This window comes from Oncorhynchus kisutch, linkage group LG14, assembly GCF_002021735.2.
Source record: "Oncorhynchus kisutch isolate 150728-3 linkage group LG14, Okis_V2, whole genome shotgun sequence".
Lineage (NCBI taxonomy): Eukaryota > Metazoa > Chordata > Actinopteri > Salmoniformes > Salmonidae > Oncorhynchus > Oncorhynchus kisutch.
In genome coordinates this window covers 58257653-58280600 of record NC_034187.2, presented here as the reverse complement: position 1 = coordinate 58280600, position 22948 = coordinate 58257653, and the positions used below count along the sequence as shown (strand labels likewise).

Below are 22948 nucleotides of genomic sequence, written 5' to 3'. Positions count from 1 at the left end.
TGGGTGTTGTTCTCGAGACCAGTGAGCTGAGATAAGGCGGAGCATTACCTAGCATAGACTTAAAGATGACCTGGAGCCAGTGGGTCTGGCGATGAATATGTAGCAATGCCCAGCCGACTAGAGCATACAGGTCGCAGTGGTGGGTGGTATATGGGGCTTTGGTGACAAAACGGATGGCACTGTGATAGACTGCATCCAGTTTGCTGAGTAGAGTGTTGGAGGCTATTTTGTAAATGACATCGCCGAAGTTGAGGATCGGTAGGATAGTCAGTTTTACTAGGGTATGTTTGGCGGCGTGAGTGAAGGAGGCTATGTTGGGCGGGCGGGTGCGGGCAGCGAACGGTTGAAAAGCATTTGAGAGCAGTTGGAGTCCATGGAAGGAGTGTTGTATGGCATTGAAGCTTGTTTGGAGGTTTGTTAACACAGTGTCCAAAGAAGGGTTAGATGTATACAGAATGGTGTCATCTGCGTAGAGGTGGATCAGGGAATCACCCCCAGCAAGAGCGACATCGTTGATATATACAGAGAAAAGAATCGGCCCGAGAATTGAACCCTGTGGTACCCCCATAGAGACTGCCAGAGGTCCGGACAACAGGCCCTCCGATTTGACACACTGACCTCTGTCTGAGAAGTAGTTGGTGAACCAGGCGAGGCAGTCATTAGAGAAACCGAGGCTGTTGAGTCTGCCGATAAGATTACGGTGATTGACAGAATCTAAATCCTTGGCCAGGTCGATGAAGACAGCTGCACAGTACAATCTTTTATCAATGGGAAATGGTCAGTGATCTGTTTATTAACTTGGCTTTCGAAAACTTTAGAAAGGCAGGGCAGGATGGTTATAGGTCTATAACAGTTTGGGTCTAGAGTGTCACCCCCTTTGAAGAGGGGGATGACCGTGGCAGCTTTCCAATTTTTAGGGATCTCGGACGATACGAAAGAGAGGTTGAACAGACTGGTAATAGGGGTTGCAACAATGGCGGTGGATAATTTTAGAAAGAGAGGGTCCAGATTGTCTAGCCCAGCTGATTTGTACGGGTCCAGGTTTTGCAGCTCTTTCAGAACATCTGCTATCTGGATTTGGGTGACGGAGAAGCTGGGAGGCTTGGGCAAGTAGCTGTGGGGGGTGCGGAGCTGTTGGCCGGGGTTGGGGTAGCCAGGAGGAAAAAATGGCCAGCCGTAGAGAAAGGCTTATTGAAATTCTCGATAATCGTGGATAGTGGTGAAAGTGTTACCTAGCCTCAGTGCAGTGGGCAGCTGGGAGGAGGTGCTCTTGTTCTCCATGGATTTTACAGTGTCCCAAAACTTTTTGGAGTTAGAGCTACAGGATGCAGATTTCTGTTTGAAAAAGCTAGCCTTTGACTGCGTGTATTGTTTCCTGACTTCCCTGGAAAGTTACATATCACGGGGAATATTCGATTTTAGGGAGTGTTTGACAGTGAAGGACTTGGGATTTTTTGGGTGGGATAAAAATAAATAGAATAGATCTAAGCACAGGCTAAATACTGGAGGAAAACCTGGTTCAGTCTGCTTTTCAACAGACGCTGGAAGACAAATTCACCTTTCAGCAGGACAATAACCAAAAACTAAAGACTAAATATACACTGGGACGACAGTGAATGTTCCTGAGTGGCCTTATTACAGTTTTGACTTGGCAAGACTCTATGGCAAGACTTGAAAATGGCTGTCTTGCAATGAACAACCAACTTGACAGAGCTTGAAGAATTTTTTAAAGAATAATTTACAAATATTGTACAAATCCAGATGTGCAAAGCTCTTAGAGACTCACAGCTGTAATTGCTGCCAAATGTGGTTCCAGCATGTATATACTCAGGGCTGTGAATACTTGTGTAAATTATATATTTATTTATTTCATTTTCAATATAATTGAAAAAATTCTGAAAATGTTTTCACTTTGTCATTATGGGGTATTGTGAGTAAATGTGTGTAAAATTATATTTCATCCTTTTGGAATTCAGTCTGTAACTGTAACGGTTTTCTTCCGTTGAAGGAGAGGAGGACCAAAATGCAGCGTGGTTAGTGTTCAACATGTTTAATAAGGACAATAAACGTGAACATCAATGCCCGACCTCACTAATGCTCTTGTGGCTGAATGGAAGCAAGTCCCCGTAGCAATGTTCCAACATCTAGTGGAAATATACAGATATAGGCTTACAGAAGACTAATTCATGAATTTTCGATCAGAATATTTATATATAAAGTTAAGCATTATATTTTTTGATTAAAGGAGTAACTGTCATGTTCTGACCATAGGTCTTGTGTGTTTTCCTTGTTTTAGTGTTGGTCAGGACATGAGCTAGGTGGGCATTCTATGTTGTGTGTCTAGTTTGTCAGTTTCTGTGTTTGGCTTGATATGGTTCTCAATCAGAGGCAGGTGTTAGTCATTGTCTCTGATTGGGAACCATATTTAGGTAGCCTGTTTTGTGTTGGGTTTTGTGGGTGATTGTTTCTTGTCCTTGTGTCTATGCACCAGATAAGACTGTTCGGTTTTCACATTTATTGTTTTGCATTCTGTTCATGTTGAGTTACTTTATTAAAATAACTCTAACCACGCTGCGTTCTGGTCCGCCTCTCCTTCCCAAGAAGAAAGCCGTTACAGTAACTCTGGTAGGCCTAAAACATTCTTCCTCACCTCAAGTTCAACTATCAGATTCGTTTGGAGTGCCGATGCACAATGCCTTCATAGGCCTGCTGTAGCAATATAAAAAAAATCCCCTTGTTGGCTTCTTTTCACTATACTCTTTCTCCTCTAACTTTCATTTTATTTAAAGGAAAAACGTCTTCGCAATCAAAAGTAGCCTAAGCCAATACTCTTTTTACTCTCTCGCTCTCTCTCTCACTATCTCTCTCTCGCTCTCTCTCTCACTCTCCTCAGCAGCAGGCGAGCAGCCAGAACCAGTTTCAGCTGGACATAAGCTATATACGTTTTATCGAGTTGCAATTGGTCCAGTCGGTAAATACATTTTAATTGCACATACCCGAGACCCGTTACAGGTATATCAGACCAGACCCGAGTCCGAGACAAAAGTCTGAATTAAGGACGTCGGACCTGCTCGAGTCCTGGGTCGGATCTCGGAATTTCGCGTCTGTTGAAACCGTCAACACCTCTACTATGCCCACGTTGCAATCAAAATTATAATCTTAATTGCCACATTTCAAGCTGTCCTTTTGTGAGGCGCTGTCGGGAACTAGTTCTGTACGATGGTGAGTGGTGGGGTTGATTAACCAGAAGGATTCTCCATTTAAATCTCAAATTTGGGAAATGTTTGACTTTTCAGTAGATTACAATGGCAGTGGACAGTATGTTGGCATTGCTCAACCAGAACAACCTACGCAGCTACCTGATGCCTCAAACATGTTGACCCATTTAAGGATACATCACCCTAGTATTCCTACCACCGGAGGAAGAGGGAAACGCCCAAAAAAGTAGAGTGCTACAGACACCTCACCTTTATGAGAGTTACACAAGTGAGCATATTTTTCTCTGTAAGAAAACATTAAAGCATAGGCCGACACAATGTCTGAGAAAATACAAAGTGTTGGAATTCCTGATTGAGCTCTCATCAGGCATTATATGATTCATGATCATATATGGAATCAGAAATACCAACACTTTGTATTTTCTTAAATAAACAAAAATGAACTACAGTAACTGTTGGCATTTCATTTTCCGCTGTACTGAAACTGAATACCTTCGGCATCTGACCGTATGGCGCAACAGAGGTTAGTGCGTACAGCCCAGTTCATCACTGGGACCAAGCTTCCTGACATCCAGGACCTATATACCAGGCGGTGTCAGAGGAAGGCCCAAAAAATGGTCAAAGACTCTAGTCACCAAGTCATAGACTGTTCTCTCTGCTACCGCACGGCAAGCGGTACCGGAGCGCCAAGTCTGGGACCAAAAGTCTCCTGTACAGCTTCTACCCCAAAGCCATAAGACTGCTGAACATTTAATAAAATGGCTACCTGGACATTCTACTTGTAACCTACATGGACAAAGTACTTCAATCAATCACTTAACCAAACCAGAAATAACCCTTCCCCTAACCTTAACCGGAAATTCTTGTATATAGCCTTGTTATTGTTATTTCATTGTTTAGCTATTTTCTTTTGATCTTTTTGCTAATCTTCTTACTTTTTAAATGCTTTGTTGGGAAAGGGCTTGTAAGTAAGCATTTCACTGTAAAGTCTACACTTGTTGTATTCGGTGCATGTGGCAAATAAAATGTTGTTTGACTTGATTTATAATAGCAATAAGGCACTTCGGGGGTTTGTTGTGTATGGCCAATATACCACGGCTAAGGGATGTATCCAGGCACTCCGGTTGATGTTCTGCCTAAAGAAAAGTGGTATATTGGCCAATATACCACACCCCCTCGGGACAGTTATTGCTTAATCAATCAGGTACAGGGGGAAATGAAAACCAGCTGGAATGCAGCACCTGAGGATTGATAGTGATAATGCTGCCTGTTCTGTATTTAAATTGTGCTACCTTCTATGCCCTGTCGGGTGCCTGATGTTTCCTCAAGGGTAGAGGATGAGGGTAGCAGGAAATCATCACCTCATGACAGGGTGTTGAGCCACACATAAGTTGCAGCGATATCTATGGCCAAGTATGCAAACAAGACCGGAACATAGTGAATTCACTGTGCTGCAAGTTTTAACAGGTTCTGGCATTCCGTAATAATGAGGTGCCAAAAGGGAGAGGAAAAGTTGTTTGGCTGGTTGTTTTTTGGGTTCACTTGAAAAAAATCTAACAGTATCTCTCTCTCTCTTTCATAGTGAAACATAATTCTGATTGAAAATATAAGTGATATGATGTCCTTGTGGAAGCAATCAAAATATTTACATATTTGAATAACCTGGTAAGCACATAACCAGAACTACCAAAAAAGTTACAAATACTGGGTCTGTGGTCAGCCTGTTTGCCTTGAGCATGAGACCAAGAGTTTGATACGACGCCCCCAAATTGCTGCACCATATTTAATCTATGAGACTCAGTCAGTTAAGGACTCAAGACTATACAAGCACAGACAGACTTCGTCAAAGAACTGAAAGGTAGTCCAAACAGTTCAAATCGCTCTTTTCAGACTTATCAAGTAACAGACAGATACGGATGGACGGACGGACGGACGGACAGACAGACAGACCAATGCATGCAGAGACATTGGAATGAGACTACAGATAATGACACTATTGCAACACAAAGGGCATGACTGTCTGAAAGTGAATTATGTGGAAGACTGTAAGACTGCACCGAATTGCCTGTTCCAGAGTGTGTGCCTGTTTCCTACCCAAAATCATATCTGTATATGAGTAATTTTGTGTGTGTGTGTGTGTGTCTTGTATGAAGTTGCTTGTATAAGTTATTTATTATACTCATACTGTACTTTCCTTCCTTCTTAGTGAGTTTTTAATCTTAAGGTCATTAAATATAATTTTATCTCCGAGTATGTTTTTTCTTCACATGAACTTGGCTCTAAAGTTTGTACAAAATATTATGACCCTCTTCCTGAATGCTACAAGTCTCAGGAACCCATCTATGTGACCTTCTCATGTGCCCTTCTCATGCTCACAATGACTCTTTGGAAGGAATTGTGTATAAAAAAACACACACATAATGACTGAAGGAAATTAATTCAAAGCATACTGCCTTCAGATTGGATTTTGTCATTACCTGATTTGATATGACTTTGCATTATTTATTGAGATGCTTCGTTTTCAAACGATTTTAAAATGACCTAATTCGTTTTAATAAGCTTGTAATTGTTGTTTAAATTACATTTAAAAAACAGTGAGCGAGCATTTGTGCCTTTTCCTTTTCAATTATTATCAACTGTTTTGGATGCACCTCGAGTCACGTTGGTTGAGAGGCCTCCACTTCTTTGCTAAATACTTTTAGCAACATTTCATGTTAATAAAAGTGCTTTATTGGTGTGTGCGCGTTGCTTTTTTTAAACAGTTCTTCCGAAGAATAATCGCAAGTGGAAAATGTCCGGCCCCCTTGCAATGAACCTTTTTTACGTCTGGCCCCTGTTAGAATATAGTTGAATAGCTCTGGTGTAGGCCATCCCTTTAGTCTCCTGAACAGTGTCATTTCAACATAGGCCTAAACTTCTCTGCAATGAGACATCGTACCAGAGACATTGACAGATACCTCAGTTAGGGCTAATCAGGCTCTTAAATCCACTTGATCCCGTGTCTTCTCAAATTTGGGCGTGGTGTCTGTTTTTCTGGAAGACAACGAGGAGGAATGGCTCGAAAGGGAGGACACACCCTTCTCCCCAGGGATACCAGGCGCTATTGAACCCGCATGTGAAACCAAACAGCTGCCCATTCTAGAGACACATTAAGCGTTTTACTGTGGTCTTCGATTATGACATTAATTCGTTTTTACAAGCATGTGTTTAACAGAGGTGGGTGGTAGTGCGAAGCAACAGGTTTGGACCAATGATGTATATAAACCCTGGATTGATTATTCTATGTATTGGCAATTGAGAGGCTTTGAAGCCACCGGTCAGCCATATTGCCGCTCCCCAGCTGGAGCAGTCCTCCATAGGAATTCATGTTATTCTACAGGATTTCAATTAAATGTTTCGAGGACAAAATTAAATGGTTTTAAGCATTTTGGGGGTTGTCATGGGGACAGCAACATGAGTAATTTCAATAGTTTAAGGGGTATTTTCTTAAAATGTATATAATTTTTTTTTGTGTTTAGCTCACATAATATAATTTAAAAGTATGCATTAAAGTATATGTAATAGAATAAATGTGTCAAGAATTAATGTAGACGTGCATTTCTAGAGCTTCCAAAATAGTATTTTTTTACAAAGTGGGGGAGTGCAAAGATGGAGGTATGGTGGCTTCAACACAGCGCCCGTATCAGTCATCTATTATAAATCATTGGCTTGGACCCGACTGTGCAGATCCAGTATTTAGGCTAGATTTAGGCCTCTCCATTGTGGTAGCATAATGAAGATCCTGGTTAACTGGTTTTCATGTAAACACCTCAGTAGGCCTATGACAATTTATGCACAGACCCGTAGCCACTGGAAGTATACAGAATAAATATCTAAATGCGACATGCAACAATTTACTGAGTTACAGTTCATATAAGGACATCAGCCAATTGAAATAAATGAATTATGCCCAAATCTATGGATTTCACATGACTTATAATACAGATATGCATCTGTTGGTCACAGATACCTTTTTTTAAAGTTAGGGGCGTGTATCAGAAAACCAGTCAGTATCTGGTGTGACCACCATTCGCCTCATGCAGCGCGACACACCCCCTTCGCATAGAGTTGACCAGGCTGTTGATTGTGGCCTGTGGAATATTGTGCACTCCTCTTCAATGGCAGTGCGAAGTTGCTGGATATTGGCGGGAACTGGAACACGCTGTCGTACACGTTGATCCAGAGCATCTCAACCATGCTCAATGGGTGATATGTCTGGTGAGTATGCTAACCATGATAACCAGATATGTCTGGTTATCATGCTGAAATGATGGCGGATGAATGGCACGACAATGGGCCTCAGGATCTCGTCATGGTATCTCTGCATTTAAATTGCCATCGATTTTAAAATGCAGTTGTGTTCGTTGTCTGTAGCTTATGCTTGCCCATGCCCTAACCCCACCGCCACCATGGGGCACTCTGTTCACAACCTTGACATAAGCAAACGAATCGCCCACTCAACACCATACACGTGGTCTAAGGTTGTGAGGCTGGTTGGAAGTACTGCCAAATTCTCTAAAACGATGTTGGAAATGGCTTATGGTAGAAAAATGTACATGAAATTATCTGGCAACAGCTCTGGTGGACATTCCTGCAGTCAGCATGCCAATAGCACACTCCCTCAAAACTTGAGACATCTGTGGCATTGTGCTGTGTACTAAAACTGCACATTTTAGGGTGGCCTTTTATTGTCCCAGCACAAGGTGCACCTGTGTAATAATCATGCTGTTTAATCAGCTTCTTGATATGCCATACCTGTCAGGTGGATGGATTAACTTGGCAGAGGATAAATGCTCATTAAAGGGATCTATCATTTCAACAATGGCCTAAAAACAAAGGCAATGGATAGATCCAGTTTTATCTAGTCCCATGTTTGCCCACCCCTCTGTCTCTATAGTCAGGAAACCGGATTTCAAGAATGTGGTCGCGCCTGTTCATTGTGAGCGCATCGCTTTTTCCAGCATTTCCTTCTCAACCTCTGATGACTTATCAAAGTGAATGTAGGGCTAATGGAAATCGGAACGGACAGTGACAAACTACTTTTATTATAAACGTCCTCGAAAAAAAATGTCCAATGGGGACCGTCCATGCATGGTTCATAAAGGTTTCTTACAACATTGAGAAATGTATTATTTTGGTGGATATTCAAAGCTTTACAGAAACTGCATAAAAATAGGTAGGCTTATATGAGGGGTTAAAATTTGCCACAATAAAGAAAAACTCCAGCCTAAACTTGCAGACTCTTTCAACTTTTGCTAAATGTTTCCAGATGTTTAGTGACGCACTCGCGGGCTCTATTCTTGAATAGCCTACATTTTAAACGCACAACTCTGTAGGCTACTCTCTGCAAAACGTGGAACACTTCGAAACAAAAGAGAACTTCGCAATAATAGTTAAAGAAGTGTGGTAAAGGCCTATATGACTGCATGTAGACTTTTTGCCTCGTGAAGTTTACAGTCCCAATGCATCGAGTTACACTGAGCGCACTATAATTTTCCCCATATCTTTCTCGACTGACACGGAAGGTGGAATCGAATTGCAGTTGGATTTTTTTGGGGGAGTGGGAGGATTTAGGAAGCAATGGAACACTGAGCGAGAAAAGTAACAATTAGCATACCGAACGTCGCAGAGAGAAAACTTTACTTTGAAAAAGGACAGCACAAAACGATCCAAATGGCTGAACAGGTAGGCCTACTATACCATTTTAAAATCAGCACTTGTCAAAACGTTGCACTTGAAGAGATGGTGGCTTATCTCGTCCTAGAAGCAAGGAATGGAGTTGTTGCATTCTTTTGGTGATAACTTCCCCCAACTTCTACGCATCGTTCTGATTACCGTTGGAAGTGGCACAAGATGTAGTTTAACCAAAATTCCATTGACATATTATGCTATCCAATTTCCATCATGACATAGTCCATGAGATCGTATTATTTGTATAGGCGCGTTTGCATATAGCCTACTTTATATGCACTCTTAACGCGAGTTTACAAGTTATAATTTCAATGCGCTGATCAGTGTGCATGCTAGAACAGCATCAAAGAATATGGCCAATAACAAATTAATCTAGGCCATATGTTGACGAGGGAGCAATGAGCTATTCTCAGTTGTGTCTATAGACAGAGACCGTGTATGGAAATGGAAAGCACGGGGTGGCAATCAGTCCATTCAGATTCTGTCCCCATGGCCTAGGACACAGAAACGTTCTTTGAATATAGGCCAGTGTGTGAGGGATGACAGCTAGACGAACAGAAATACAGATAGACATTCATACAATGAGATACTTACTGTCGGTTAGCAAGCGCCGTATCATTGTTACTTACTGTATCAATTTTATGACTTTTGTTGGCTGCTGTGAGCTAAGGTTATTTGTGGAAACGTTACAAAATGAACACTGTAGTAGGATTAGGCCTACCACGAGATTTGTATGGTGGCCTAGTGAGTCAGGCTTTTTATTCTACTTTTTCTCCTACCCTGACAACTGAAACAACAACTTTGTTTTTGGATGTGTCAACGAATTTGTTTTAGTGTTTGGGAGAATACAGTTTGAAGGATCACCACTGATTCCTCACCCTGTTTCCCAAGCCTCTCATGCACGAATCGGGCACGGACCATAAATCGGACCTGGCATTTCTAAGACACTGGCCAAGTTTTTCCTTGAGGCCCCCACATTGGGCCATTTCCCCCGTTAGGCCCCCATTATTAGCCAGTTCATTTTGCGTGAAAAATCTAAATTAGACAGACCCAATGGGCTAAAAATTGAACAGCCCATCTGGCCCAGGACTCCGCCCCTGGCACACCCTGAAAATCAACAGTGAGGGGTTGAGCTGTCATACTGTAGCTACCAACCTGCAGGTATTTCAAGTACCTTCTACATGTAGACAAGTTGTCTCAATTTGCCTTCCAATAGTCTCTCATTACTGAAGCTTCTCCTCCCGACCCACCCACAGATGCTCACATTTCAATAGCATATTCAAATATCTATTTGAATAGGGGTGAGTGACATAGCAAAGTCCCTGAACAGTTATTTAATGTTAGTGATTTAGGATATAAATAAAAAGTAGTATGAACAAAAAAAACAACAGTTACAATAGATTGGGTGTTTGGTTCTTCATTTAAAGAGAGTATGGAATGATGTCCTTCACAATGACCAACATAACAAGTCTGTGTGACACAGTTTCATATTCCACTGCCAAACATAAGGTCTACTTTTCAAACATGTCATTTGCAACCTGGAAGTTTAACTGATCTTGTTGGAGTATAACTGTTCTCGTATTGTTTCTCACAATTCTTTGGTTAACCACCAAGCTTTCAGTAACACTGATACTCGTGAAAGGTGCAATACAAACACAAGTTAATTAACTGAATGGAGCAGTGCGTGATTTGTGCGGAGAAGAATGCTGCAGTGTTGTTCGAACAGTCACTCAAGGACAGGGTTAAACATCGGAGTGTCGTCTTTGCGTAAACTTCCGACGCATGGAGGCATGCTGGATATGCACTTGAGGGCGGATGTGAGTGTGTCTGATTGTTTTGGTATTTGGGACTAAATTGAGTGGAGGTCGGTACACTTCGGCACTCACCTGGGGAGTCTGTCTGATGAATATGTTAACTTTCTTTCTTAATGATCTATTATAATAATAAACGTCACATAATGAACTTCAAAGTACTGTCAGATAATGCTTTTGTTATTGTTATATTATTTGATCCCCCCACCCTAACTCGTTTATTTCTCCTCCTCTGGCGCAGCACTCCGACCTGGAAAAGGCCATCAACACTTTGGTCACAAAGTTCCATGCCGCTGCGGCCAATAAAGGTCCCACGCTCCAAACCAAAGAGTTCAAAGACCTCCTCTCCTCCCAGCTGCCCAACTTAGTCAAGGTACATAAGCAGCAACTGTCGACTCCATTGCCCTCGCCCTCCTCGGCCACACCTGCCATTGATTCTACCAGTAGGGCGTGACTCTGACTCTTACCACCCCCCCCCCACTCAACCACACACATACAGTACACGCCACATCCTATGACTCCCAAACAAACACTCAGGAAAAGCCTGCAGGCGTTGGTTGCCAGGCTGGATGCAAAATAAACTTGGCTGTAATCTACTTGGCACTCAGTAACCAATTGAGTTTTAAACATGTTAGCACATATCATGAGCACCTACGCTGGATTGTAAACTACCTGGATGTCCATGGTTTAAAGGCCCAATGCAGCCATATTTTCTCTCAATATCAAATCATTTCTGGGTAACAATTATGTACTTTACTGTTATGTTTTTCAATTAAAATGGGCAAAAAGACACACAAATAAATGAATTAGGACTGTCTGGGAGTGGTCTGAGTGAGGGGCCTAATTGGACGAGCCTAATGAGAGGGATATATAACCTGAAAACTAGATTTTATTCGCAGAGAGGTTTAAAACTCTTTGTTATTCGTCTATTACCTTATACCGCCTGGTGATAACACCAGACAGGCCAAAACTCCATCCCACCAAAACAGGCAGAAATTTCAGCCAGTCTTTATAAACAGCTCTTCCCAATTTCACAGTATTATTCCAACCTCATAGTGTGTAAATATACACTGAGTGTACAAAACATGAACACTTGCTCTTTCTATGACATAGACTGATCAGTCGAATCCAGGTGAAACCTATGATCCCTTATTGGTGTAACTTGTTAAATCCACTTCAATCAGTGTAGATGAAGGGGAGGAGACAGGCTAAAGAAAGATTTTTAAGCCTTGAGACAATTGAGACATGTATTGTGTATGTGTGGCATGGGCATCCTCATTGTGTCAAGAACTGCAACGCTGCTGGGTTTTTCACGCTCAACAGTTTCCCATATGTATCAAGAATGGTCCTCTACCCAAAGGAATCCAGCCAACTTCACACAACTTTGGGAAGCACTGGAGTCAACATAGGCCAGCATCACAGTGGAACACTTTCGACACCTTATAGAGTACATGCCCCGACGAATTGAGGCGGGTGTTCTCAGTGTATATAAAACAAGGGCACTGGCCCTTTAAAGTTAAACGTCTCGCTAGGAACTGAATCTGACACATGCTTTATTTGAGTATTTATTTAAGTATCTTCATTTTGCAACTCGCTGCTTAGTTGTCTGAGGCCTAAGGCAGTTTTCCAGGACTAGTCTGAATCTGCCAGTGGTTGACAAAGATAGCTATGCTTCTGAAAAACAGGAAAAGGTCCGTTCAAATATATAAACAAGTGATGAAGGTTTAAGGTTGTTCTCTCATCTGGAGGGGGATTAAATGTTCTGACAGAGAAGTAAATAACAGTTTTCCTTATGAACAGAACAGAACAACTGTAGGCCTAATTGTAATATGACTCCTTGCACCAAGTCGACTTCATCCACCACTTGACAATCAAGTAGAGTATTTCTGCTACACAATAGTTAGCCACAACAGCTCGGACATACAGTGCATTCAGGTCGAGTGGCCAAAGAGGTCTATTTTCATGTCATCCAACAAATGTAAACGACTGGAGTTTGCTAAACAGTATTGGCACTTGGATTAGAACCGGTGCCATGTTCAGATGACATCATAATAGAGCTCTTTGGCCACGCACACCAGTGGTGGGTTTGGCGTCGAAAGGTTGTATAAGCAGAAAATCAGTGTTGGAAAAAGTACTCAAATGTCGTACTTGAGTAAAGTTTAAGATACCTTAATAGAAAATGACTCAAGTAAAAGTGAAAGTCGCCCAGTAAAATAATACTTGAGTAAAAGTCTAAAAGTATTTGGTTTTACACATACTTTAGTGTCAAAAGTAAATGTAATTGCAAAAATATACTTCAGTATACAATAGTAAAAGTAAAAGTATACATCATTTCAAACTACTTATATTAAGCAAACCAGACGGCACCATTTTCTTGTTTTTTATTTATTTGCGGATAGCCAGGGGCACACTCCAACACAGACATTAATTTACAAACAAAGCATTTGTGTTTAGTCGGTCAGTAGGTGTTAGTGTTTAGATAAGGGTCAGTAGGGATGTTCTCGTGACAAGTGTGTGAATTGGACCATTTTCCTGTCGAAATGTAATGTGTACTTTGGGTGTCAGGAAAAATGTATGGAGTAAAAAGTACATTATTATCTTTAGGAATGTAGTGAAGTACAGTACAGATACCCCCTCAAAATACTTAAGTATTACTTTAAAGTATTTTTACTTAAGTACTTTACACCACTGCAGAAAATAACCCCCATACCTATTGTAAAATATGGTGGTGATTCCTAGAAAAAGAGCCATGGATCTATAACCACAAGAGGGTAACAACGCCTGAAACATATGACACAGTTGACAAAGTTCACACTTTGGCTGAATACCAAATCACTCCATTCCCCTCGCCCCCCCATTTGAGCGTTCACCGACGCCTCCGCCATATGCACATACTAAATGGAGGGAGAAAAATGTCTACCCCTGAGTCCAGGTTGATACAGCTGCATACAGTACAGTTGAAGATCGAACAATATTGGATTATGATGTCAAACATAATTACTACGCTGAGGATATCAGTAGTACTGTTGTGAATATAGCCTACCGAGTAATGAAGGCAACAATGTTATACTCTCAAAAGTGTAAAAGACGAATTGCTAACTTTCTGCTTACACATGTCTATACATGATTACTTTATTTCTTATTACATGTCCATAAGTGCTTTTTAAGTGTTAAATACCATGCCTATATTATAAAGAGTTGTTTTTGTGCTCCCTCCCTCCCCCAGACTGGAGGCTCAGAGCAAGGCCTGGGCATGATGATGAAACAGATGGGTGTGTCGGACGGTGAGGGAATCACCTTCAAGCACTTCTGGGGCTTGATCCAGTCGCTGGCCACCACGCAGCATGACCTCATTAGTAAGAAAGTGTCCAAGAGCAGCTGTGTGCTCCTGTAAGGTCCATGCCTTCTGACGGTGGTGTGAGCCAGGGGGATCAGGACAGCCTCATAGTATCCCACCCAGTGTCCGTACCCCTTCTCACCGCACTGCTCCCATCCAACCCTGGACACTCACATAGTACTCACCCCTCCCACTACAGGCATTTTATTCCCCATGCTAGGTAGTGCCAGCAGTGCTCATCTCCTTGATTTAACATCATCACATTTGTTTTTGGGGTTGACATGACGTGGAAACAATGTTGATTTTGCCCATTGGGGTGGAACTCTGGGCTATTCCTGTGGTACCTGACCTGTGGTATCCAGACATTGTGTGGTATTTTGGAACATTTTACTGCATACATTTGTTATAGCTGGGGTACAAATCCTGTGGTTTTGTATGGTAATTTTGTTTTGTTTTTATGTGGTAATTCAATGTTTTTTGTTTGTGGTTATTTGTTGTAACCACATGGTATGGTAATTGTTGTTGTAATGGTAAATTGTGTGGTAGCTGTATAACACAGGAATTCAGGTTTATGTGGTGATCGTGATCCTAGCTGTACCACAAGGTTTTTTTTATGGGATCTATATGGTCCTGTGGAACTTTTAGGTGAACAACTGGTCCTGTGGTAACTGAAACCTATTGACATACTATTAGTAAAAATGCAATAAAAAGAAACATGACAGAAAGGAATGAATTACATTAACAATAAAGGACTTAACTCCTAAAATCATATAATTTATTATAATGTGTTTTTCCCAGCAGATATTTTGGTTCCCCTCGAGGCCTTCACCTTCATCCCATGATGCAGAAGCATAAGAACAGAACTCAGAATAGAGAATGCAACAACAGTAATACTGACAGCTAAAGCTTCATAACAATAGCAAACACATTCACAAATTCTCAAATAAAAAATGTCAGTGTCTTCATAAGTCACGAAAGATGTGCAAAACCACTAAATATACACCCAAACGTTGCACAGCGCCAGTTCTATGATGTTTTTCTCTCCGCCTTCCGGAAATACCTGTAATATTTTGTGACTGAATTGAAACATGTAAATGATCTATCTCCAAGTCTGATAATACATGATCTACAAGTCAGAATCTAATATTCATACATCTGAGCAGCACCTTCAGCCTTCAAACGTTGTTAGAGCCAAGTGTAATACTGCATTGAAAATCAGACAAGGTCAAATCAGGCACTGTCCGGCATACAAAAAAAAGGTAAGACATGCTGTTATTAGAAATGAGTGTAATTGGCTAATCTCTTCCTCTTCTCTGCAACTGCACACGTGTGAGATTGAGTGAGTGACAACTAGAGCAAGCAAGAGGAAATGAGGAGAAACTTTACATGAAACTTTACATGACTCACCCAGAGGTAAGTGTCTGTTGAATCAGGACAAAAGGGATGGTCCACCACCCAAGGATGGTCGCCCCCCCCCCCCCCCCCACTCCCCAAAAAAAGTAAAGACCAAGAGAGACTGCATAAAATATAAAAAAATACTGAGCTATGTTGCATTCTCAATTTTTTATATATATTATTATTATTATTATTATTTTATACTAATACACTTGCTCAAAGAAAGAGATTTTGTTAAATTGGTAATATACATTTATTTTGACACCCCTGTTTTCAGTACTCCATCACCCTTGTGAGGATAACGACACTGAGACTTTTAAAAAATGTTTTATGAGATTATACTCTTTATGAGAGTGTACAAAACATTAAGAACACCTTCTTAATATTAAGTTGCACCTACCCCCTTTGCCCCCAGAACAGCCTCAATTTGTCAGGGCATGGCCTCTACAAGGTGTCAAAAGTGTTCCACTGGGATGCTGGCCCATGTTGACTCCAATGCTTCCTAGAGTTGTTGTGCCAAGTTGACTGGATGTCCCTTGGGTGGTGGACCATTCTTGATACACATGGGAAACTGTTGAGCGTGAAAAAAACTGCAGCGTTGCAGTTCTTGACAACAAACCGGCACGTCTGGCATTTACTACCATACCCCGTTCAAAGGCACTTCAATCTTTTGTCTTGCTCATTCACCCTCTGAATTGAACATCTCAATTGTCTCAAGGCTTACAAATCCTAGTGTGACTTGTCTCCTACACTGATTGAAGTGGATTTAACAGGTGGCATCAATAAGCGATCAAAGCTTTCACCTGGATTCACCTGGTCAGTCTATGTCATGGAAAGAGCAGGTGTTCATCATGTTTGTACACTTAAAGTATCTTTATTTTTTTAGGAAAAAAATGTTGGGAGTACAGATTATTGTATGGGACAATATGCAAAAGTTTTTGAGGAAGATAATGTTATTGAGTAAATGTATTCATTCGTTTCTTTTCATTTTGATAAGAGATGAAAATGTAATGAATTGAAGATGATAAAAATTTTAATGTATCAATTTTAAGGTTGTGTCATTAGATTTGAGGTGGGGTTGTGAGAAATTCTTGAGAAGAAAATGTGGTCCCCGCTGAAAAAGTTTGAATACCACTGCACTAGCGGAATCCATTCAGTCGATAAACACTGCCTTCTGAAAGTATTCACACCCCTTGACTTTTTCCACATTGTGTTGTGTTACAGCCTGAATTTTAAATTAATTACATTTAGATTTTGTGTCACTGGCCTACACGCAATACCCCATAATATCAAAGTGGAATTATGTCCTGAGATTATACATTTTTTATTAATAAAAAATGTAAAGCTAAAATGTACTGGGTCAATAATTATTCAATCCCTTTGTCATTGCAAGCATAAATAAGTTCAGCAGTAAACATTTGCTTAACAAGTCACATAATATGTTGCATGGTTTTTTGAATGACTATCTAATCTCTCGTACAATTATCAGTTGAGCAGTGATGCTTGAAACGAAACGATCTCCAATGGAAGATCAGGATCAAGCAGATGAGGCAGGCAATGACCAACGAGGACTTGCACAAAGAGTTTCTTTCACATTGCAGCACTTCAACTAGATGAGATGCATTTAAATATGGGATGTATTCATTATTTTAGCTTTGATAATGTTTCTTCTGTACAAAATTCAAATAGTTTGCAGCAAAATGAAATGAGTGACTAAACCAAGGCTGGTTTAAAATGTTGTTTGGAGCCACCACTGCTCTTGGCACAAGCCAAGAGCAGTGGCGGCTCCATCATGTTATTTTTTTTATTTAAAAAATATATATATATATTTCACCTTTATTTAACCAGGTAGGCTAGTTGAGAACAAGTTCTCATTTACAACTGCGACCTGGCCAAGACAAAGCAAAGTAGTGCGACACAAACAATAACCCAGAGTTACACATGGAATAAATAAAAGTACAGTCAATAACACAATAGAAAAAAAAGATTGTCTATATACAGTGTGTGCCAATGGCGTGAGGAGGTAAGGCAATAAATAGGCCATAGTTACGAATTAATTACAAATTAGCAAATGAACACTGGAGTGATAGATGTGCAGATGATGATGTACAAGTAGAAATACTGGTGCGCAAAAGAGCAGAAAAGTAAATAAAAACAATATGGGGATGAGGTAGTTAGATTGGATGGGCTATATACAGATGGGTTATGTACAGCAGCAGCGATCGGTTAGCTACTCAGATAGCTGATGTTTAAAGTTAGTGAGGGAAATATGAATCTCCAGCTTCAGGGATTTTTGCAATTCGTTCCAGTCATTGGCAGCAGAGAACTGGAAGGAAAGGTGGCCAAAGTAGGTGTTGGCTTTGGTGATGACCAGTGAGATATACCTGCTGAAGCGCGTGCTACGGGTGGGTGTTGTTCTCGAGACCAGTGAGCTGAGATAAGGCGGAGCATTACCTAGCATAGACTTAAAGATGACCTGGAGCCAGTGGGTCTGGCGATGAATATGTAGCAATGCCCAGCCGACTAGAGCATACAGGTCGCAGTGGTGGGTGGTATATGGGGCTTTGGTGACAAAACGGATGGCACTGTGATAGACTGCATCCAGTTTGCTGAGTAGAGTGTTGGAGGCTATTTTGTAAATGACATCGCCGAAGTTGAGGATCGGTAGGATAGTCAGTTTTACTAGGGTATGTTTGGCGGCGTGAGTGAAGGAGGCTATGTTGGGCGGGCGGGTGCGGGCAGCGAACGGTTGAAAAGCATTTGAGAGCAGTTGGAGTCCATGGAAGGAGTGTTGTATGGCATTGAAGCTTGTTTGGAGGTTTGTTAACACAGTGTCCAAAGAAGGGTTAGATGTATACAGAATGGTGTCATCTGCGTAGAGGTGGATCAGGGAATCACCCCCAGCAAGAGCGACATCGTTGATATATACAGAGAAAAGAATCGGCCCGAGAATTGAACCCTGTGGTACCCCCATAGAGACTGCCAGAGGTCCGGACAACAGGCCCTCCGATTTGACACACTGACCTCTGTCTGAGAAGTAGTTGGTGAACCAGGCGAGGCAGTCATTAGAGAAACCGAGGCTGTTGAGTCTGCCGATAAGATTACGGTGATTGACAGAATCTAAATCCTTGGCCAGGTCGATGAAGACAGCTGCACAGTACAATCTTTTATCAATGGGAAATGGTCAGTGATCTGTTCATTAACTTGGCTTTCGAAAACTTTAGAAAGGCAGGGCAGGATGGTTATAGGTCTATAACAGTTTGGGTCTAGAGTGTCACCCCCTTTGAAGAGGGGGATGACCGTGGCAGCTTTCCAATTTTTAGGGATCTCGGACGATACGAAAGAGAGGTTGAACAGACTGGTAATAGGGGTTGCAACAATGGCGGTGGATAATTTTAGAAAGAGAGGGTCCAGATTGTCTAGCCCAGCTGATTTGTACGGGTCCAGGTTTTGCAGCTCTTTCAGAACATCTGCTATCTGGATTTGGGTGACGGAGAAGCTGGGAGGCTTGGGCAAGTAGCTGTGGGGGGTGCGGAGCTGTTGGCCGGGGTTGGGGTAGCCAGGAGGAAAAAATGGCCAGCCGTAGAGAAAGGCTTATTGAAATTCTCGATAATCGTGGATAGTGGTGAAAGTGTTACCTAGCCTCAGTGCAGTGGGCAGCTGGGAGGAGGTGCTCTTGTTCTCCATGGATTTTACAGTGTCCCAAAACTTTTTGGAGTTAGAGCTACAGGATGCAGATTTCTGTTTGAAAAAGCTAGCCTTTGACTGCGTGTATTGTTTCCTGACTTCCCTGGAAAGTTACATATCACAGGGAATATTCGATTTTAGGGAGTGTTTGACAGTGAAGGACTTGGGATTTTTTGGGTGGGATAAAAATAAATAGAATAGATCTAAGCACAGGCTAAATACTGGAGGAAAACCTGGTTCAGTCTGCTTTTCAACAGACGCTGGAAGACAAATTCACCTTTCAGCAGGACAATAACCAAAAACCAAAGACTAAATATACACTGGGACGACAGTGAATGTTCCTGAGTGGCCTTATTACAGTTTTGACTTGGCAAGACTCTATGGCAAGACTTGAAAATGGCTGTCTTGCAATGAACAACCAACTTGACAGAGCTTGAAGAATTTTTTAAAGAATAATTTACAAATATTGTACAAATCCAGATGTGCAAAGCTCTTAGAGACTCACAGCTGTAATTGCTGCCAAATGTGGTTCCAGCATGTATATACTCAGGGCTGTGAATACTTGTGTAAATTATATATTTATTTATTTCATTTTCAATATAATTGAAAAAATTCTGAAAATGTTTTCACTTTGTCATTATGGGGTATTGTGAGTAAATGTGTGTAAAATTATATTTCATCCTTTTGGAATTCAGTCTGTAACTGTAACGGTTTTCTTCCGTTGAAGGAGAGGAGGACCAAAATGCAGCGTGGTTAGTGTTCAACATGTTTAATAAGGACAATAAACGTGAACATCAATGCCCGACCTCACTAATGCTCTTGTGGCTGAATGGAAGCAAGTCCCCGTAGCAATGTTCCAACATCTAGTGGAAATATACAGATATAGGCTTACAGAAGACTAATTCATGAATTTTCGATCAGAATATTTATATATAAAGTTAAGCATTATATTTTTTGATTAAAGGAGTAACTGTCACGTTCTGACCATAGGTCTTGTGTGTTTTCCTTGTTTTAGTGTTGGTCAGGACATGAGCTAGGTGGGCATTCTATGTTGTGTGTCTAGTTTGTCAGTTTCTGTGTTTGGCTTGATATGGTTCTCAATCAGAGGCAGGTGTTAGTCATTGTCTCTGATTGGGAACCATATTTAGGTAGCCTGTTTTGTGTTGGGTTTTGTGGGTGATTGTTTCTTGTCCTTGTGTCTATGCACCAGATAAGACTGTTCGGTTTTCACATTTATTGTTTTGCATTCTGTTCATGTTGAGTTACTTTATTAAAATAACTCTAACCACGCTGCGTTCTGGTCCGCCTCTCCTTCCCAAGAAGAAAGCCGTTACAGTAACTCTGGTAGGCCTAAAACATTCTTCCTCACCTCAAGTTCAACTATCAGATTCGTTTGGAGTGCCGATGCACAATGCCTTCATAGGCCTGCTGTAGCAATATAAAAAAAATCCCCTTGTTGGCTTCTTTTCACTATACTCTTTCTCCTCTAACTTTCATTTTATTTAAAGGAAAAACGTCTTCGCAATCAAAAGTAGCCTAAGCCAATACTCTTTTTACTCTCTCGCTCTCTCTCTCACTATCTCTCTCTCGCTCTCTCTCTCACTCTCCTCAGCAGCAGGCGAGCAGCCAGAACCAGTTTCAGCTGGACATAAGCTATATACGTTTTATCGAGTTGCAATTGGTCCAGTCGGTAAATACATTTTAATTGCACATACCCGAGACCCGTTACAGGTATATCAGACCAGACCCGAGTCCGAGACAAAAGTCTGAATTAAGGACGTCGGACCTGCTCGAGTCCTGGGTCGGATCTCGGAATTTTGCGTCTGTTGAAACCGTCAACACCTCTACTATGCCCACGTTGCAATCAAAATTATAATCTTAATTGCCACATTTCAAGCTGTCCTTTTGTGAGGCGCTGTCGGGAACTAGTTCTGTACGATGGTGAGTGGTGGGGTTGATTAACCAGAAGGATTCTCCATTTAAATCTCAAATTTGGGAAATGTTTGACTTTTCAGTAGATTACAATGGCAGTGGACAGTATGTTGGCATTGCTCAACCAGAACAACCTACGCAGCTACCTGATGCCTCAAACATGTTGACCCATTTAAGGATACATCACCCTAGTATTCCTACCACCGGAGGAAGAGGGAAACACCCAAAAAAGTAGAGTGCTACAGACACCTCACCTTTATGAGAGTTACACAAGTGAGCATATTTTTCTCTGTAAGAAAACATTAAAGCATAGGCCGACACAATGTCTGAGAAAATACAAAGTGTTGGAATTCCTGATTGAGCTCTCATCAGGCATTATATGATTCATGATCATATATGGAATCAGAAATACCAACACTTTGTATTTTCTTAAATAAACAAAAATGAACTACAGTAACTGTTGGCATTTCATTTTCCGCTGTACTGAAACTGAATACCTTCGGCATCTGACCGTATGGCGCAACAGAGGTTAGTGCGTACAGCCCAGTTCATCACTGGGACCAAGCTTCCTGACATCCAGGACCTATATACCAGGCGGTGTCAGAGGAAGGCCCAAAAAATGGTCAAAGACTCTAGTCACCAAGTCATAGACTGTTCTCTCTGCTACCGCACGGCAAGCGGTACCGGAGCGCCAAGTCTGGGACCAAAAGTCTCCTGTACAGCTTCTACCCCAAAGCCATAAGACTGCTGAACATTTAATAAAATGGCTACCTGGACATTCTACTTGTAACCTACATGGACAAAGTACTTCAATCAATCACTTAACCAAACCAGAAATTACCCTTCCCCTAACCTTAACCGGAAATTCTTGTATATAGCCTTGTTATTGTTATTTCATTGTTTAGCTATTTTCTTTTGATCTTTTTGCTAATCTTCTTACTTTTTAAATGCTTTGTTGGGAAAGGGCTTGTAAGTAAGCATTTCACTGTAAAGTCTACACTTGTTGTATTCGGTGCATGTGGCAAATAAAATGTTGTTTGACTTGATTTATAATAGCAATAAGGCACTTCGGGGGTTTGTTGTGTATGGCCAATATACCACGGCTAAGGGATGTATCCAGGCACTCCGGTTGATGTTCTGCCTAAAAAAAAGTGGTATATTGGCCAATATACCACACCCCCTCGGGACAGTTATTGCTTAATCAATCAGGTACAGGGGGAAATGAAAACCAGCTGGAATGCAGCACCTGAGGATTGATAGTGATAATGCTGCCTGTTCTGTATTTAAATTGTGCTACCTTCTATGCCCTGTCGGGTGCCTGATGTTTCCTCAAGGGTAGAGGATGAGGGTAGCAGGAAATCATCACCTCATGACAGGGTGTTGAGCCACACATAAGTTGCAGCGATATCTATGGCCAAGTATGCAAACAAGACCGGAACATAGTGAATTCACTGTGCTGCAAGTTTTAACAGGTTCTGGCATTCCGTAATAATGAGGTGCCAAAAGGGAGAGGAAAAGTTGTTTGGCTGGTTGTTTTTTGGGTTCACTTGAAAAAAATCTAACAGTATCTCTCTCTCTCTTTCATAGTGAAACATAATTCTGATTGAAAATATAAGTGATATGATGTCCTTGTGGAAGCAATCAAAATATTTACATATTTGAATAACCTGGTAAGCACATAACCAGAACTACCAAAAAAGTTACAAATACTGGGTCTGTGGTCAGCCTGTTTGCCTTGAGCATGAGACCAAGAGTTTGATACGACGCCCCCAAATTGCTGCACCATATTTAATCTATGAGACTCAGTCAGTTAAGGACTCAAGACTATACAAGCACAG

General features: G+C 41.3%; 1 protein-coding gene across 1 annotated transcript; it reads left to right on the top strand.

Annotated features, from left to right (window-relative positions):
* Positions 1–8540: 8540 nt before the first annotated feature.
* Positions 8541–14865, top strand: LOC116353405 (protein S100-A13-like). The gene is made up of 3 exons (XM_031788649.1): positions 8541–8942; positions 11001–11132; positions 13986–14865. Exons 1-3 carry the CDS (start codon positions 8931–8933, stop codon positions 14151–14153), a joined length of 312 nt encoding a protein of 103 aa, XP_031644509.1. The 5' UTR covers positions 8541–8930; the 3' UTR covers positions 14154–14865.
* Positions 14866–22948: the final 8083 nt, after the last annotated feature.